The 19,660-nt window shown below is 49.6% G+C and overlaps 1 protein-coding gene across 3 annotated transcripts in view; it reads right to left on the bottom strand.

The window, feature by feature from the left end:
* Window positions 1-18,012, bottom strand: part of CDK5RAP2 (CDK5 regulatory subunit associated protein 2) — a 166,169-nt gene extending 148,157 nt beyond the window's left edge. Inside the window, exons 1-3 of one of the 3 annotated variants that reach the window (XM_077769943.1) lie at window positions 17,876-18,011; window positions 7,574-7,641; window positions 4,328-4,395 (exon numbers count right to left, since the gene is read on the bottom strand). In XM_077769943.1, the coding sequence (XP_077626069.1) occupies window positions 4,328-4,395; window positions 7,574-7,641; window positions 17,876-17,934 (195 nt within the window). In that variant the 5' untranslated portion in view covers window positions 17,935-18,011. Of the gene's footprint in view, window positions 1-4,327; window positions 4,396-7,573; window positions 7,642-17,875 lie in introns of those variants that run through there. The other 2 variants (XM_077769941.1, XM_077769942.1) reach the window with 2 other exon arrangements.
* Window positions 18,013-19,660: the final 1,648 nt, after the last annotated feature.

A 19,660-nucleotide genomic window follows, 5' to 3' on the forward strand; every position in this document is an offset into this window, starting at 1 on the left:
CCGCCATTCAGTGGGGGAGGGGGGAGGGATTCGAGGCAGGGGGAGGAGCACGGAGAAGGCCCTGTGGTTAGTGAGAGCGGGCAGTGTGCCCGGGGCACAGCTGTGAGGGAGAGCGGCAGTGCTGACCTCAGCAACATGGGAGCACCCCGCTCCGCAGGGCAGGGCCTCACGGACCACGGCAAGAAGTGAGGGGTTTCATTCCAAGCTCAAAGCAACAGCACAGACAGGTGGGGAGAAAGTGCATGTTGCTGGCGCCCAGGGAGCTGGCGTGACAAACAGTGTTCAGATGAGCGCGGACCCCGCAGCCTCCACGTGCCAGGCCCCCCAGGACCAGCTTTGCACACCGTCACGCAGAAAACCCTGGGGCCACTCTGACTCCAAGACGCCACTGGCCCCGCTCTACAGATGAGCTTCTGGAAGCGACCTAACCAAGTCACAGGTCAGTTAGTGGCAGGGCCAGACCATTCTCAAGTCCGTGTCGTATGTGTACAGCAGCGTGCCTGCGAGGCTTCAGGGCAGCACACCGGGCAGGGGTGGAGGATGAGGGGGGCTCTTCTCCGGTAAGAAGTCAGTCACCACAGAGAGCCTGCAGAGCAAATCCGGAGGCGCACGCCTCCTGGCCGCAGCACACGAAAACACTACCCACCTGCCTCGGCCGAGACCCAGAAGGTTCAACACAAAGGGATGTGGGCCTGGGTGCAGAACGCCAGCACGCCGGGGCGGGCGGGTAGAGACCAGAGCGGCAGAATTTGCTTTAAGGACACAATTGCATAACTACAAAATGCCATATGCACGAGGAGACTCATCAAAGCTTTGTGACAGTGAAAAATTCGAAATGACCTGGATGTCCCACACTAAGAGACAATGTAAGTTTTGCTTCAAGCCCTCCCTTTTAATACAAGTTGTTATAGCTACTAGTCATTAAATAATGCCACCCATGCCATGCTCTGTCCGGAAGGTCACAGAAAAAGACAGAATTAAACTCTTCTGTATACAGACAAAGATGGTTACCTGGACTGGATATACTGGTCCAGGTTCTGGGCCTCCTCCACTCACCCAAAAAATGTTGAGAGAGAGAGAGAAATTGATTGACTTTGTCTCCAGAATAGGTCACACTACGCAGCACAGTCCTTCACAAAATGCTGCCTCTGCCAGGCTTCCTGGGGTCAGGGTCCGGAAGCCCCCACTACGCTGTCACCTAGAAAGGACCAGTAAGACAGGCGGACTTGCCAGCTCCTCCCCCTAAGGCCTGCCCCACAGGCGATTACCACCTCAGCTGATGCGGGTATAGACAACAGACCAAGTGGCTTTCACACATAGGGGACAGCAGAGGACAGCATGAAAGACCGCCTGTGTGGAAGGCCTGGTTCCTGGCCTGGAAAAGTCGGAGCCCTCTCCGGGCCACGGAGTGTCCGCATGTCAAAGGAAGGGACGGATGACCTCCCCCAGATCTGAGTCTCGGCCTCACTTCTCGACCTCTCCCGACCACATCCCCGTAGCTCCAGCACCACCTCACGGAGCCGCCTTTCAGTGACAGCCTGTCGCCAGGCCTCCGGCCCAGGGGCCTTATAAGAGCACAACTCTGGTCTTTTCCCTCCCAGATGAGCATCCACCACGGGCCACCCCTCATCTTCAAGACAAAGGTCAACCAAAGCAGTGTGGCATACGAGACCCCGACCCCTGCCTTCTTCAGTGGCCTCACTTCCCTCAGGACCCCCTGACACAGCCTCCTTCCGGCCAAAGGGCGCTTACAATCCCCTAAACTCCTTGCGCCCAGCACACCTCTCGCTGCGCTTGCCCAGGTGAGTCCCTGTGCCTGGGATCCCAGTCCTCCCACCTTGGCTAATCCCTTCTCGTCTCCGATGACCTGGCTTGAGGAACACTTCCTCCGGGGAGGCTTCCCTGAATCCCCCAAGCCAGGTTCAGAGCCCTCCTCTGTGCCCCACAGCGCTCCGTACTTCCCTCTGTCACTGCACTATTTTCCCATCCATCTCCCCAGCCAGCCCGGGAGTCTCATGACAGGGAAACCTACCTGGTCTTAATCTACTGCAGACTCCCGAGCCTCGGACCACAGCCTGGCCCAGAGCATCTATTTGAAAACACTGATCGATGAATGGATGAACTCTGAGCAAACCAGAGAAAAGCTGATGTCTTGCTACACCTTAGATAATAGACCCTGATATTTGGTTACCCAGCATCTGAGACTAGCATAAGAGGAATTATAAATTTCCCTGTAAATCAAAAGTATTCCAGCCCCTCCTTAATATGCATGCTGACTTTGAAATTAGCATTCGATGCCAAAAGCATTTCCTATCAGCATCCCACAGAAAGTTCAGTCCACCTCTACACAGAGATCATGCACTCAGTAGCTCAGGCCAAATGAAACATTTCGGTGACTCATAAAGACTTGAAAGGGAGACACTGAGAACACTGTGGTCATTTCCATTTCAACAGCAGAATTTGCTCTTGAAAATGCTACAATAAAAAATATTAATGCCATAAAAACCTGACAGCAGCCGGAGGACCACAGTCATAAAGAAAAAACATAAATCCTGAAACATAACGGCACAGAAGACTCCCTCTCGCCTTCATGAACAACAGTGTTTAGGTCATCCAGAACCCATCTGGGGAAGGGAAGCTCGGATCACACGGCAGAGTGGAAAACTAATAATGAGTATAACAGCACTGAGGAGGAGAAAGCGCTGCGCTGGGCAGAGAGGTGCCGCACGCACATCCACTCACTTAACACCCCCCAGCAGCCAGCAGCCTGAAGATGCAGAAAAACTGTCAACACGCCCCTTCTAAGCACAGAGTACAGAGAGAACAGCAGTGAACCCACAGGCAGCCTGGGTCCAGAGGCCACGGTCTGCCGTGTCACATCCCTGCGCCTCAGTTTCTCCTACGGTTGGATTCAATTTGAAGATTCCTCCCAGTTCAAAAGGCAGACAGTAACATGTGAAAGGAAAATTCTAAGATTCTGTTAAGCTTTTCCATCTAGGAATAAAATTCAAAGCCGTGTCCTTCAAAAATTAAATAACTCTGTGTCTTGCGGATATACTTTTGTATTAAAGTAACGCATATGAAGAGCTGAATCTTTAAAGTGCCCAGCTCAGAGCGAGAGCTCAATAAACAGTGGCTATTCTTACTCGGAGGATAAAACAGAAACAGCCATTTAATAGCAGAGCACGTTTTAATTATACACGATGTGGAATAATCAAATCTCATTTGATTGAGGCCCCAGACCCCACAGCATAGATCGAGTTGTACAGTTGAAATGAGAACAACTCAAAGCTCAGAAATTACTTGTTTCCATTAGAGATCTGACAAGTCATTTCTTCAATTGGTCACTGGTGGTTTGCAGATAACTATTAGCAGTAATGAGTATTCTAAATTAAATCCAGAGACAGTACCGCTCTGTTCTGTAAAGACAACCGGGGAGAGAGAGACGTAATTGTGGAACGTCCTTCTCTCTGTCCTCCATCTTCCCCCTGATAAATATCCCCTGTGTCTTGCATAGTATGGATTTCATTTGGCTGCAAATGAAGAAGGGTCTAATTCTTCCCATGATAAATGAGAGCACTGAACAGGTAACTTGTTAAGGAGAATTGGAATTGGGAAAATAACCTTATTTTCCTGTTCCTTGACAACAAGCCCCCTCTGCTAACAAATGGAAGACACGATGCGGGAAGACGCTATGCACGGAAGCCAGATCCATCACCACGTAAGCCGTCCTCAGACACCCGCACACAGCCCGGGACGCAGGCTGCTCGCGCTCTGTTCAACGGCAACAAAGACGAAGCCTACAAGACGCAAGGAGGCAGCACAAAGCGGCGGCAAGAATAATGGTTTTGGAATCCTTAAAAACCTGGATTCAAATCCCAGCTCCGTGACTGTAAACGAGTCTCTCCTAGGCTTACGATTTATCTATAAAATGGGAACAATACAAAATGCCTCAAAGAGTTATGGCAGGGATTAAGTGCGGACCATCAGCAACACGCCTTACGTTTCGGAGAGGCCCGTGGCAGAGATTAGCTCCTCTCCGCTGGCAGTATGGGAATATCCCGACGTGCAAGACACCGGAAAGACATCAAACCCCCCAAAGCTGGAAACTGCTGATCCTGTCAGAACCCGCATCTGGCCCGGGGACAAGAAGGCCGGCTGCCTAGGGACAGCCGCACAGAGATGCCCCCGAGATGCCACATTGCCCGTAACTCTGGCATGATCCAGCCTCGACGCCTCGCAAGAAACACAGCTCCTGCCCGGGCCTGCCTGGACAGCGGCAGCAAGCGTGATTTGTTAGGGATGACGATCTGGTATCTCCACTTACATTTTCAAAGTCCTTCATGTTCCGTGCTCTGGTGGGAGACACTGTTTCTTCGGACGCACTTGGGAGCACTATAAAAAGGTAAAACAGACACAGGAAAACGGCATGGTATGCAAATTGCCCAGCATCCCTATTAGGGAATAGAGCCCAGAAAAGAAGAAACAAAAACACGAAGTTTCCCCAGTACATTCTGCTGGCACTTTCTGTCTGATTTACTGACTTGAATCCAGGGAAAGCTCTAAGCCATTATATTTCAAATATTTACAAATTACTTCAAGGAGCCCCAGTGTAGCCCCAGTGTAGACGAACCCACAAAATGCACTGGGCATGTCACCAATGCAAACTGCCCGGTAGGTGCTTCCTTAGTCATCGTCATGGAGTTGTTTCACTGAATGGGAGTCCACGTTCCCATGTCAGCAATTAGAGCGTGTCTAACTGCCCAGGGCTGGCAATTTTTTTCTTCAAATGCCAGACAATAAATATTTTAGGCTCTGTAGGCCATAAACAAAGTCTAAAACCCGTCATAACTAGTCAGCTCTGCTGTGGACCACAACCACGACCACAGACAGTCCATGAGTAAGGAAGCTGTGCTCCAATAAAAGTTTATTTTCAAAAGTAGGCAACAGGCTGAAAACTGCCCATCCTTGCTTCAGAGTGATTACAGACCTGGCCACTGCCCAGAGCTTTTCACAGCTCCTCTATTCCAACAGACCTCCACCGCACACCTACTCCGCGCCATCGCCATGCTAGTGCCAGGGAAACTGGTGAGAGAGACACCGCTCCTGTGCCTAACGGCCCTCGATCTAGTGGGCAAGACAGAGATGTAGACAAACTGGTCCCATGCTGCAGAAAGTGTCTGGTGCTTTTAAGGTGTCGGGTGAAATGTGCACTGAGTAAATGAATGAATTCATTCTTCCAACAAATAACGCGTTAAGAGCCTCCTCCCTGCTAGGCACCACTCTAGATGTGGCTACATCAGGAAGCAAAACAAACGGAGCTGACAGTCTCAAGAGAGAAGACAGGCAATGAACAAAATAACAGGCCAATTACATAGTACGTTAAAAGGGATAAATGCTACAGAGAAAAATTCAGTGGCGAAGGACTGGAAATATCCAGGGTGGGTCAGGACTGCAATTTTAAGTAAGGTGGCTAGGTCAGGAAGGTCCCGCGGAGAAGGTGCCCTCCGGGCAGACCTCAAGAGAGGGCAAAGGGAGAGGCCTGAGGTGGGAGGGTGCCCGGCGGATGTGAGAACAGTCGCAGGGACAGGAAGACACTAAACAAAGGGACCGCAGAAGAGGAGGTAAGCGAGGCGCTGGGGGGCAGGCTGTGGCTTGGCTTGCAGGTGACTGGGAGCCACCAGAGGGCTCCAGGCTGTGTCTGGCTGGACTGGGGTTTCAGCAGGTTCCCTCTGGCCACCTCGCTGAGACCAGACTGAAAGGTGCTTAGAGGGAGACAAGCGGAAGCACCAGCCCAGGCCTGAGATCACGGTGGCTCAGCACAGGACGCTAGGCGGGGGAGACAAGGTCTGATTCTGGAGGGTTTTAAAGTCACCAACCAACAGGAATGAATGCAGTAAGTGAAACATGGAAGTTCCAGAGGGGGAAGAACACCAAAGTGAACCTGGGGGGAGCCAAAGCCGGTGGCGAGCTTCGAGCTGAGTCTTAAAGAGGCAGCAGGCAGATGAGGGCAAAAGGAAGAAGACACTTCACAGGCAAAGGCCCAGGGGCAGGCATGGCGTTCTGAAACCAACAAGCACAAAGGAGGCTCAGAGGTGGGCAGGGGCGCACCATAAAGAACCCTGGGTACGAGACAAGGGCACACGGCTCTGTATCCCTGGCTCTCAGACATGCCATCCTCTGCCACCTAGGCCTGCATCCCTGTCTAGGTCCTGCTCATCCGTCAAGTCTCAGCTCCAATGTCAATGTCTTAACAAACTCTTGCCTGACCACCTCCTCCTCACCAGGGCACCTCTCCCCCTCACCCCCTGCCCCACCTCCTCCTCACCAGGGCACCTCTCCCCCTCACCCCCTCCCCGACCTCCTCCTCACCAGGGCACCTCTCCCCTTCACACCCCTTTACCACCTCCTCCTCACCAGGGCACATCTCTCCCTTACCCCCTCACCACCTCCTCCTCACCAGGGCACCTCTCCCCTTCCTCCTCCCTCACAGCACCTTTTTTTTTAATCATATGATTTATCATGACACTTCTTTGTTGAATTGTCTCTCCTAGGCTTGACTGTACCCACATTCAAGGGTGGATCCTGGTGCTCAGCCCAGGGCTTGGCACAAAGCAATGTACACACACTATGGACTGAAGCAAGGAGCAGGCCTAGCAATTTTCCACTTCTGCCTCCCTGTACGCAGGAAGAATAGAAGTTACTGGATTTTGTGTTTAAGCTAGAAGTTAGCAGCTTCTGAAGGAAAACCTGAGCATGGCCTGTAAGTATTCTCCAGAAATAAACCTCATGACACGGATACTGTCTCTTCTAAAAACTTCTCCCTTCTGCACGTCTCATCACTTTGGAAAAGAGAAGAAAAGAAAAACACACACAAGTCAAAATATCTCTTAAGATATTTTAAAAAGGCAACTTATTCGCACTTATCATAGCATTCGCTTCCTTCAGAAACAAAAATTACAAAGAATGCTTAGCAAAGGCCAAGCTGCCCAGCAGAACGGCTCCTGCCAGCCTGGCGGGCACACGATAGACTGCTTAGCTCCTCGGCACCGTCTCCTGTGGTCTAACCAACTATTTGTCTCCAAAGGGCAGGCTGCCGAAGGAATGTGGGGCCTTGACCAGCAGCGGCACCCAGCAGCCTGCCAGGGAGGCCCGGGCACGCGGAAGCTCCAACGACAGTGCTCAGGGCCTGCGGCCACTCGGTGGCAGAGAGCAGCCACCCCTGCGCGCCTGGCCAGGTCACCACTTCCACAGCCGGCCTCTGTGCCGGCGCTCAGTTTGGCAAAAGCTGGCCGAATCTCTACAAGTCTGGTGGCAAGAAATAAAACTCATGAAATATGGCCTAAAGGTCATCAATTCCTCCAGGCCAGTGTTTAAGAGAGGAGGTGAGCAGCAACTCAGTGTGTATACAAAATACAGAGCACGTACGGGGAGTGCCTCGCCATGCCGGGGGAGGCCCTGGGCCCCAGAGACAACAAAGCCTGGTCCCAGGCTCAAGGCCACAAGGCCCTCACAGTCTAGTGTCTACTTCCCTTGTTCTTACTCAAGAGAATGCCCGGCTTTGTATACTCACCACCATTTTCCAAACCAGCAATGGGGTTGATGCCATCCACGTCATCTGGTAAATTGGGAACAAGGCCACTAGGAGAGAACATGTGCAGGAAGAGACGAGTTAGTGTCTGAACAGACTGGCAGGGCTGCCTGCACTGCACGTGACACTCATCAGGCCACAGCCAAGGGGACACTCAGCTGAGCGACCTGGGAGCCATGAAATGCAGAGGTTAAGAACTCAGGCTTTGGGGCTCTAACACTTAACAGCTGAGTGACCTTCAGTAAGGGCGGTCATTCATTCATTCATTCATTCATTCATTCATTCGTGTATCAAGTGTTGTGTGTACCATTTATGTGCTCGGGGCAGAGGCACTTTGCCAACCATAAACTGATGTTTCTGAGTCTCACTGTGTATGTTATACGGGGACACCACTTTTCACCTGTAAACGTTAAATGAGTTACTCTTTATAACACTCAGCCCATAGCACTCGATAAGCGGTTACCTACTGGTTTTGTCATTACTATTATCATCATTGTTAATATGCTTTTCACAACCAAAAATAAGCTTCCAAGATGTAGGCACCGATCCAGTTGCTTTAAGAATGTCACTGATCCAAGAAATGCAAAATTCACTGATCCAAGAAATTTTACTGGTTGAATTATAAATATAGGTTAAGTGAGGATCTGAAGATACGGACAGAAGACTAAACCATAACAGGAGGTGTGGACGGACACAAAAGACACTACCGTGGATTCTATCTGAAGCTGTCATACACCTCTCCAAGCCTCACTTCCGTCCGCCCTAAAAGAAGAACAGCAGCTACGTTGTAAGTAATCAGCAATCAAACAAGACACAAAGTGCTCAGCAAGGTACCTGGCATATTGTGGGCACTCCTTAAATGGGAGCAAAATACTTCTGTCACCATGAAACAGACAGTGCTTTGTAACTTACAAAAGATTTACCATCTGAGAGTGGCCCACGTCCTGAGAGCCCAGGCATTTTCAGAGGGTGGGCACTATGGCATAGATCATTTCAGCGGCCTGGCCAGAGTCACACACCAACCGAGTCGAGAACCGAGGCCTTTTCTGTCTCACCCCCAATAATGCCTCCCTGTCCCAAGCTATCAACTAGGAGCTGATGGACACAGCTTGCCTTCCAGCAGTCTGTTCTCTCAGTGTTTCTAAATCCAAATCCATTCTGTTCCCCAGACAATTCTGCCTGATCACCAAATTCTGGAGTCGGGAACAGATCTTTGTGGTCAGAACCAAGCAAAAAACTGGAGATCACAAAATTCCAACAGCACAAGAATGATTACATAGTATGCGTCTGCTGTAAAGATAACTGAAAAAAATTTCAGTGGACTATGCCTTCAACTATGAAAAATTAAACACTAGAGTCACCTCAAATCCTTCTTGGAAATTAGGTGGCCTAAACATTCACAAAAAGACAAAGGAAAATGTTAAAAATCCTCATATGTAGGAAAATGGGAGATACGTTCCTCCTTTCTAATTTTCTGTAATTCTCCATTTCCTCTAATAAGCATCAGTAGAAGGACACACTCCATTCTCTAAATTGAATATCAAAAGTTAAAATCAAGTTCAACCACCACCTCTTTTGCAGATGGGGGCCCAGAGGCCCTAACTCATATACCAGCTTACTGCTCAAGTTTAGCCTACGTCTGGTCTCTACATTCTAATCTGGGACTCTCTCCACCACAGCCACTAGCTTACTACCATTGGCTGAAAAGGTCCATCAATTACTCAAGCCAAGATCAACCACAGTTGAAAACTACATGGACGGCAAAACCAAAGAATTTGGTCTCAGACATGTTTCCAAGAGGCAAACAATGAAGTCTGAAAAATGACATTTGACACCCCAATTATTAAAAGAAACTGCTATTTAATGCAGAAGTTCCTGCCAACTGGTTCCTGCCAACTTTCCACTTGGGTTTTACCTACCCATTTCCAAAATGCTCTGAATCTCTGTCATCTGCAATATCCCATCGGTTCCAGCCACCCTCCAGCTTTAAGTAGCCCCCTCTCCCCCCTCGGACCGTGCATGCTTAGCCTTAGGCTGAAGGTTGAAACCAAAAGTATGCAAGCGAAAGCAGAGGGCTTAGGTACAATCTTATCATGGTATGGATGGCGGAGACGAAGGCGCAGAACGGGGAAGGAACCTCTTTGCTCAAAATCACAAGTAAAGCAGAGACCAAAATCCAGAATTCTTAGTGTTCGGGTCACCGCTAACCTGTGCCCGGGCCGCCCAAGGCTCCCACGTGAACATGGCACCCAGTCAGTGCCGGCCTCCTCACGTGCCAGGTAACCCACTTGCAGGGGTACCCACAGCAAACGAGCACCCCCTTGGGACGGGCAGCCTCCTGCTGAAGCCTCACGTGGCCCTTCTACAGCAAGTAGCAGTTGTTGGGTTTTTTTTCATGTTTTATTTTATTTTTAGGAGAGAGAGAGAGAGACAGCGTGAGCAGGGGAGAGACAGAGAGAGAGGGAGTCACAGACTGAAAGAGGCTCCAGGCTCCGAGCTGGCAGTCAGCACAGAGCCCGACGCGGGGCTCGAACCCACGAACCGCGAGATCATGACCCAAGCGAAAGTCGGACGCTTAACCGACTAAGCCACCCAGGCGCCCCAGCAAGTAGCAGTTTTAAGTGCTGCCACTTTTTCAAATGAGGAAAACAGAAACTCAGAAAAGTCAGTCAGCTGAGAGACCCAAGCTGGCCTGATTTCAAAGCCCGTGCTCTTAACCCCGACACCGCCCTGGCGCCCCTTACGCCTTCCTCAAGGGGGACATGGCGCGTTCCAAATGAACGCAGGCAGAGGATTTCCGGTGATGGGCACAGGGCACGGTCACCAGGGCTGCTTTTCATGGGCTCTCCGTTGAGCAAATGAAGAGACGCTCTCCCCTGCTTCAGCACCTCACCCTCCCATCCGGCTCTACCACCACCCAAGAGGCACAGTCAGTCCCTTTCTGTGCCGTAAGCGGCAGCGGCCACCATCCATTCACACCGCAAGACCCAACGAGGCCTAGAGGGCTAAGCGTCTCATGGATAAAGTGCTGGGAGAGCTGAGAATAGAACCGGGCATGACATTCAGAAAATAATTACACCAGGTGCACCTCTGTCTGTCTCTTAACAACTCACTTCTCCCTGTGCTATGTATCCTTAATTAGAGAAGAAATATATAAATACAGAAAATACAGACAAAAGAAGACACCCAGATGGCCAACAGGCCCACGAAAAGATGCTCCTCGTCACTCACCGTGGGGGGAGGTGCAAATCAAAACCGCAGTGTGGTATCACCTCCCACCCGTCAGAATGGCTACAATCAAAGAGAAAAGCAGTAAGAGTTGGCGAGGATGTGGAGGAATAGGAACCCTCATGCACCGCTGGTGGGAACGCAAACCGGTACGGACACCGTGAAAAGCAGTATGGAGGCTCCTCAAACAATTAAAACTAGAGGGGGCGCCTGGGTGGCTCAGTCGGTTAAGTGTCAGGCTTCAGCTCAGGTCATGATCTCACGGTTGGTGAGTTTGAGCCCTGAGTTGGGCGTGGTGCTGACAGCTCAGAGCCTGGCCCTGTTTGGGATTCTGTGTCTCCCTTGCTCTCTGCCCCTCCCCCACTCCGGCTCTGTCTCCTCTCCCTCTCTCAAAAATAAACATTAAAAAAAAAAATTTAAATTAAAGCTAGAATTGCTTTATGATCCAGTAATTCCATTACTGGGCATGTACCCAAAGAAAATGAAAACACTAATTTGAAAAGATGCACCCCATGTTTACTGCAGAATTGTTTACAATAGCCAAGATACGGCAGCAGCCCAAGCGCCCATCAAAAGATGGATAAAGAAGATAAGGTCTATAAATACAATGGAAAATTACTCAGCCGTATAAAAGGATGAGATCTTGGCACTGTAAGGTATTAAGAACAAATAATACCTAGAGGGTATTATGCTAGGTGAAGTAAGGCAAAGAAAGACAGACACCATACCATTTCACTTATATGTAGACTCTAAAAAACAAAACAAACAAAAAAGTAGAAACAGATTCATAAACACAAGAGAACAATCTGGTGGTTGCCAGAGAAAGGGTAGGAGGAAGGGGCATATGGGTGAAGGGAGTGGAAGGAAAAAAAAAATACAGACAAGGCTAAAGTTCTGGACTAATCCCCTAAGCAGCCCCCTCCTAAGAGGTAACCACCCCCCATCTTAGCCCCGTCCCCCCCGAGAGGTAACTACTGTTTCCAGCAAGACCCGTTTCCTTCCAGGCCTTTTTCTATGTATTTGCAAACATAAGGACATAGTTTTATTTTGTGGCTTAAGAACAAAACAAATGCACTCAAGCTGTATATCTTACTCTGCACCATCTTTTCTTTCCTTAATGTGTCCTGAAGATGTTCTCCTGACTGTAAAGATAGATCTACCTTCATGCTTTTAACTCCCACAAAGCGTTGCACAGCCGTGTTTTTCAAACTTCACTGACCATGACCCATGGACGGAAGTATTATTACCCTTAATTCTTGAAGTGCTTTCCATTCTGTACTGTTCTGTTCTGGGTTTTTTTGGTTTTGTTTTTTTTTTGTTTTTTTAATTCTGGTTACAACCTACTAAATTGAATTTCATGAGCTGCCAATGGGTCACACTTTGATACACACTTTGGAAAGGATGTGTATTTACCGGATCCCCTGATGGTAATTCAATTTATTTCCAACTTGTTTCTTTTACAAACAATGCTTTATGAATATCCTCGTACAGGTCTCCCTGTGCACATGCACGAGAATTTCTCTAAGGTAAAAAGGAGTGGAAATTCTGGGTCAAAATATATTCACATATTTTGAATGGCCAAAGGATTTGAAGACACAGTGGACCCTTGAACAACATGAGAGGCACTGCACAGGTCCCCCTAAATGTGGATTTTTTTCAATAAATACGGAATAAGTATCATAAGTGTATTTTCTCCTCATCGTGGTTTTAATAACATTTTCCTTTCTTTAACTTACTTTACTGTAACAATACAGTATATAATACATATAATACACAAAATGTGTGTCAATCGGCTGTATATGTTATGACTAAGACTTCCAGTTAACAATAGGCCATTAGTAGTTAATTTTGGGGAGGAATCAAAAGTTACAAGTGTGTTATCCACTGCGTGGGACATTGTACCCCTAACCCTGTGTTGTTCAAGGGTGAACTGTATACAAGGGGCTAAAGAACACGTAAGAAAAGATGTCCAGCATCATTAGTCATTAGGGAAATGCAAACGAATACCACAATGAGATACCGTGTCACGCCCCCAAGGATGGCCACCATCAAATCAGACAATGACACATGTTGACAAGGTTGTGAAGACATATGAACCGTCATACACTGCCAGTGGGAGTATTAAAAGGTACAGCCACTTTGGAATAGTGTTGGGCAGTCCCTCAAAATGTCAAACATACACAGAGTTAACATATGACCCAAAAATTCTACCTCCGGATATATACCCAAGAGAAATGACAACACAGGCTCACACAAAATCTTGCACACAAATGTTAATAGCAACAGTATTCATAATAGCCAAAAAAGCAGAAACCACCAACAACCAATGAATGAATGAGCAAAACGTGGTCCGTGCATACAATGGAGTATGGCTCGGCCATAAAAAGGAACACGGTCCTATTGCACGCGACAACATGGGTGAACCCCGCAAATGACCACATATTGTAAGATCCCATTTATATGAAACGTGCAGAATAGGCAAATCGATGGACAAAAAGTAGACTGTGGTTGCCTGGGGCTGAGAGGAGTATTAGCTAGTGTTATGAGTTAAATGTTTGTGTCCCTCCCCAAATTGAAAGCCTACCCCCACCCCAAATGATGGTATGAGGAGGGGGGGTCTTTGGGAGGTATAATTAAGACTAGATGAGGGCAGGGGCGCCTGGGTGGCTTAGTCGGTTAAGCGTCCGACTTTCGCTTAGGTCATGATCTCGAGGTTCGTGGGTTCGAGCCCCGCGTCGGGCTCTGTGCTGACTGCCAGCTCAGAGCCTGGAGCCTGTTTCAGAGTCTGTCACTCCCTCTTTCTCTGACCCTCCCCTGCTCACGCTGTCTCTCTCTCTCTCCTAGAAATAAATTTAAAAACAAATTTAAAAAAAAGACTAGATGAGGGCAGGAGGGGGGGCGACCCCATGAATGGGATCCGTGCCCTCACAAGGGTTCCAGAAGATCCTCTTCCTCTCTCTGCTCTCCACCACGTGAGGAGACAGAGAGAAGCCAGCGGTCTGCAACCAGCAACCCAACCATGCTGGCACTTGGACCCTGGGACTTTCCAGTCTCAGAAACTGGAGGAATAAATTCTGTTGTCCATACATCAGCCAGTCTATGGCATTACTGTTACAGCCCAAGATAAGATCGGGAGTGACTGCTAACGGACACAGGGTTTCTTTTTCAGATGATGAAAGTATTCTGTCTGAAATGAGATTATGGAGATGACTGCACAACTCTGTAAATATACTAAAAATCACTGAACGGAGTATTTTAAATGGCTGAACTTTACAGCATACAAACTATATTTCAATACAGTGGTTTTTAAAAAAACACACACGGGCACATTTTTGATACCAAACTGTTCCAGAAAGACCGTACGAGCGGACACACCGTGTGTGCACTTTTTCACAGCTACTACAAAGGAGCGTTTCACTACTAAACATGGAGCCTGTGTTCACGTGGTATTTGTCTTTTTAGAGACTGAACACAACTGACTCATTCAACAGATCTCCTATGCGTCACACATGGTTCTGGGTCTGAAGACACACGCTCCTTGCCCCGACCAACCTTCTACCGGTGACTGGGAACATGTTCCTCAAACTGGGGACACAAGCCAAGGCCAGACTTGGATCAAGCCTTCCAACCTTCACCAGAAGTTCATGCCACCCTCTTCCTTCTCAACCTCTTTCTGCAAAAGTCCATGAAGACATTCTTTGCCTGACGAAGCGCAACTGTGCACAGACTTACAGGAAAGCGTTTCCTCTCGGTCGGCCCCTAACCAGACAGCACGCGCTTAACGGCCACGCACTGACGGAGCCCACAGTTGAACCAGCCTGGGCCCGGGCCTCAGGAAGCTCACCGTTAGAGAGAGGAAGAACCCTTGGCATAATAACAAAGGGACAAATCCAGGGTGATGGGCACTGAGGATTCTTGTCCAGGAAACAGTGTGATGCCGTACCAGTCAAACAAAAACAGTTAACATTTACTGCACTTCCGGTGGGTCTGACACATAACGCACACAATCTAGCTTCATCCACATGGTCACCCAAAAAACAGATATTACCACTGAAGGGAAACTGAGGCTCAGAAGGGTTACGTGAACTGCGAAAGCTACTCCGCTAGTAACTTGGGGAAGCAGGATTCAAAACTAGTCATCCCAGGCACAAAGCCCAGTTTCCTTCGACCTGGGCAGGACTTCATAAAGGGCCGTAGCTTGGGCGGGGTTCCCGGGCCCGGGATGGGAGCCTGCCTCCCACAGGACTGGAGCGCTCTGGGGCACCCACAGGTGATCAGGTTTGGAGAGAATGACACACCCTGACCTGATTCGACAGAAGTCTGAGCACAAACTGGACTTCGGTTTCATCTCTAAAACTGGGGCTTGGAAATTACCAAGCAGAAGGGTACTCAGATTAGACTAAAAAGAGAGGATTCTATTCCAGGGATTTTTCTCTTGCACCATGACTGTCTAAGGAAGACCCTCTCTCTCTCTCAGGACACTTCTGCCACTCAGGGCCAGTTCAAGTGGCAGCAGCTCCCTAAAGTCCTCCCAGAGTCCCCTCAGAAGTGGTTCAGAGAACTAACCAGAAGGCAGGACAGACGCTGAGAGCCAGGCTCCGGAGTCAGTAAGCCTGGATTTAAATGGTCTTGATCATGTACTTTTTTTGTGGGACCCCAGACCACCCATGTCACCTCTCTGAGCCTCAGTGTGCCCACCGTGAAAAGAGGATAAAACTTCCACCTTCCACTTACGCGCCTGACACCAGGTGAGGAAGTGGAGTCACAGAGATGAACAAAACCCAGCCCCGGCTCTCAGACAGGCCAGAGTCTAGTCAGCGGGACAGACAAGCCACAGTCGCCCCCGCACCGTCCAGCGCGGCCACCAGCCACAGGGACCTGCTGCACAACTTGAAATGCAGTTAATCCAAACCAAGAAGTGCTCTAAGTGTAACCTGCATGCCGGGTTTCAAAGACTTTGTAAAATAAAAAAAGAATGTAAAATATCCCATTAGTAATTTTTTATTGTTTGCGAGTTAGATTAGTAATACGTGGACATATTGGGTTAAATAAAATCTAGTGTCAAAATTAATTTCACTTGTTCCTCTTTTACTTTTTCATTGCGGCTGCTGGAAAAGTTTAAGTTATATACGTGACTCACGATATGTTTCTACGGAGCAGGGTCAGTCAATAAAACTCAGTGAGGCCAATGAGGGCTGGGATGAGGTCAGCGATGGGGGGGTGCAGGTGGGGGTGGGGGCGTGGCACTGAAATCTCACTGTAAAATAAGAGGCATTGCTAAGGCAAAGGGGAGCAGGAAAGGCACCCCTGGCGGCAGGAAGAGTGAGTTCACGGGCCCAACAGTAAGAAAGAACAAGTCCAGAGTTGGCAGCCAAGTGTTTGGGGAGGAGACAGGGAGAGACAGAAAGGACAAAGGAGGTAGTGAGGTAAATGGGGCCAGGCTTACGCGGAGATGATTTGCTCCTCGCTGAGTTACTATTCTGTGTCAGACACTGGCCCAAACCCTTTCAGGGTCACCCATTTCACAGATGATGAAAACGGAGGCTCACCAAGGGTGAGTGACTTGCCCAAGATCACAGCGCTGTTGTCAAACACAGAATTGGGACTGAAACCCACCAAGGTCTGGGTGAACTCGCGCTGAGATAAGAAGAGCTGAGAAAAGTAATGGACTTTTCGGTGGCGAAGAGAAGCAGTAAACATACAAAGCAGCAGACTGACCATCAGATTCACATTTTTAAAAGGCTCTCAAACCATAGTGGCAACGACAATCCAGGTGAGAGGTCTTCCCCAAGTCAGACTGGGACAGTGGTCATAAGATGAAGAGAGAGAGACTTGATGAACTAGCACAGGAACCAATCAGGCAGAAGCTGCCAAGGCCTCGCTCTGCGCCTGATACATTGCAGGTTCTCACACGGAGCAACCCTCCGTCCAGGCTGACCCAGGACAGGCCCGATTTATGGCTGCTGTCTAGGCACAAATACTAATTGTGCCCATTTCACTCTTAAAACTGTCCCGGGTTGCACACTCAGTAACAAGGGCACCCTTTCAGTGAGGGTCTGTTGACTAAAACCAGCAGCCCATCCCTAGCAGGGCTCGATGAACACTGCAGATTCTGAGTCGGGGCTCCCCTCCACATCCTTCCCCCACGCTCCACCAGGCGACACAGAAAACCAAACAGCCCCAGCCCTGGAACAGTCTCAGGCTCTGTCGGGCCTTCCTACCAAAAGGAAAGCCACCAGGCCCCACCAGCAATGTGGGCTCCAACAGCCTCTCGGGACAGGTCCATTGGGAGGCCACCCTCAGCCATTATTCCCCAATCTGTAGTGATGATGATGATGATGATGATGGTGTAAGGATAACACAGGATCATTTTTTTAAGCACTGATTATGTGCCAAGCCCTGGGAAGGCATCTTCCTTCTAATCCTCCTCCCATCTCTGTTGGGTAGGTATTACTACTAGTCCCATTTTACAGGCGGGAAAACAGGTTAAATCATTTTACTAAAGCCACACAACTAGTTAGTTTCAAGGGTCGGATCGAAATCCAATTCTGTCCAACTCCAGCCAACGTTCTTAACCACTGCGCTTCACTGCCTCGGCCGTGGAGGCCGCTATGTGATCCGGTGAGCAAAGTCTGGACAAACCAACTACCTCCCCATAATGCAAGCAAACCCCCAAATCAGAATGAACCCCAAGTGCGCCCAAGGTCGCTGTCCCTCAACCTGCCCCTACTGAAGGTACACTCCAACAGGTCCCCCTCGTCCCCCTCTTTCAGAAAACCCCTCACCTGACCCTCACACCCGCTTCAAAGTCTGTCTCGAAATACCTGAGGCAGGTGTGATGCGGGTCAGGACCCCTGCCCCCCACGCCCGACCCCACACTCAGAATCAGCTGCTCCGTGCTCGAGACACCTCCCTCAGGACCCCACCCCACACACCGCCCCTGTCCCGAAGCCCTCAAACATCCTCAAGGGCAAACCCCGAGTCCCCATCAGGGTGCACCCCCATCAGCGGGAACCCCGGCCGCGTCACGGCGCCCCTGCAAAGCCCGGGCCGCACCTGCAGCCGCTGAGCGTCCCGGGGAGGGTGACGTCTTCTTCCAACACCGAGTCCATCATGGACACAGAGGAGGTGGTGGCGTCGGTGTCCGTAGCGGCTGCGCCAACTGGTTTCCCCCGCTACAGCGACCCGCAGGCTCCCCGGGTCCCCGCCCCCTCCACTCCGGCTCTTGTTCGGACTCTGGCGGCGCCGCTGGAATTCAAACCGCAGCCGCCGCCATCTTTCCCGGCGCTTCTTCCTACGGAAACGAGGCGGGGTCATCGAGGCGCGCGCGGCGAAGCCGAACAGCAGGGCCCGGAGGCAGGGCAGGGAAGCGCCGGCGGGCGCCATCTTGGCTAAGGGCAAGAGCTTGCGCGCGTGTCCAGCCAGACTAAGGAAAGAAAGGCAGGCCGCCATTTTTTGTGAGGGCACTCAGGCCGAGGCCGGGGCATGCGCCATGTTTATTGAGGGCAAAGCCGGGCCTTGGTACGTTAATTTAAGCGGGAGATGGGAACCCAGCCCGTCACCGACCCTCAGAGTTCCTGACCCACTATGTGCTTCTGTAGAATAATGACCCCTAACCTTAGGGGTCTGTGTATCCGAAAGGCTTCCGCCTTGAGCTGAAATTCAGATAAACCAGGGATGCGTCACGTGAGAAGAATCCTTCCTGCGGAATCCCACCTCAAGCAGTAATTTGCACACTTAGTTTGAACCAAATAAGCTCGTCCTTTTGAGCCAGTGGCCTGAAACACTCCTCCAATGTCTCACCAGGGATCCTTTATTACTTTTAGGGCTCAAACGCACGTGAGATCAGTAAACTGAGGCCCAGAAAGAGGAAATGAATCTCCCAAAGTCTTGCACGGTAAGTCTGTGGACAGGAGCCTTAGCCACGCTCCTGCTAACTAGATCAGGGCTCTCCACAGCCCTGGCTGCCTTTGCTGATGCACAGCGCAAGCACCAAACACAGATAATTTTGGCAGAGCTGGGCCAGTTAAGTCAACCTTTTTGTCCCCATCTCAGTTATTGCTGCCTTCCTCTCCAGGCGGTCAGAAGAATCCTGGATGAAAATAACTTGAAAAGATGGATGAGTAGGTAGATGGTGACTTTGCCTGTAATCATGTACAAGTCCTCCTTCGGCCTCTGTTTCCTCCCGCCTCAGTGTAAGCGTACTTTCCAAAAGAGGCCTTCTCTAATCTCCTAACGTTAATCAAGCCCTTTCTTGTATTCTTAGCAACCCATATTTTTCTTTTGTGGCATTTAATCACATTTTGCAGTTATATATTTCTGTGGGTTTTTTTTTTTTTAAAAAGTCTTCCTTTTGGGGCGCTTGGGTGGCTCAGTCGGTTAAGTGTCTAACTCTTAGTTTCAGCTCAGGTCATGATCTCAGGGTTAGTGAGTTCAAGCCCCGTATCCAGCTATGAGGCTGCGCGCTGACAGCACAGAACCTGCTTGGGATTCTGTCTCCCTCCCTCTCTCTGCCCCTCCCCTGCTTGCTCTCTATCTCTTTCTCAAAAATAAATGTTTAAAAAAATAACAAACTTAAAAAAAATCTTCCTTTTGTTCTAGACTGGAAATTCCACGAGGGCAGATATCGTGTCCTGAATTGTTCGCTGCTATATCCCCAATACTGTGCCTGCCCCCCCCGAAGGTGTTTTAAAATAGATGTTGAATGAATGATCCAATCAATCTGGAGAAAGGGGCTAATACCTATCCTGCAAGGTTGTTGCGAGGCTGTGAGGACGATCTGAGATACTCTAGTAGCTCAATCGATGGTAAACCCGGAAATCCATCATCCCAATCCTGTAA

The sequence above is a fragment of the Crocuta crocuta genome, unplaced genomic scaffold (assembly GCF_008692635.1).
Source record: "Crocuta crocuta isolate KB4526 unplaced genomic scaffold, BGI_CrCroc_1.0 scaffold95, whole genome shotgun sequence".
In the NCBI taxonomy this organism is placed as follows: domain Eukaryota; kingdom Metazoa; phylum Chordata; class Mammalia; order Carnivora; family Hyaenidae; genus Crocuta; species Crocuta crocuta.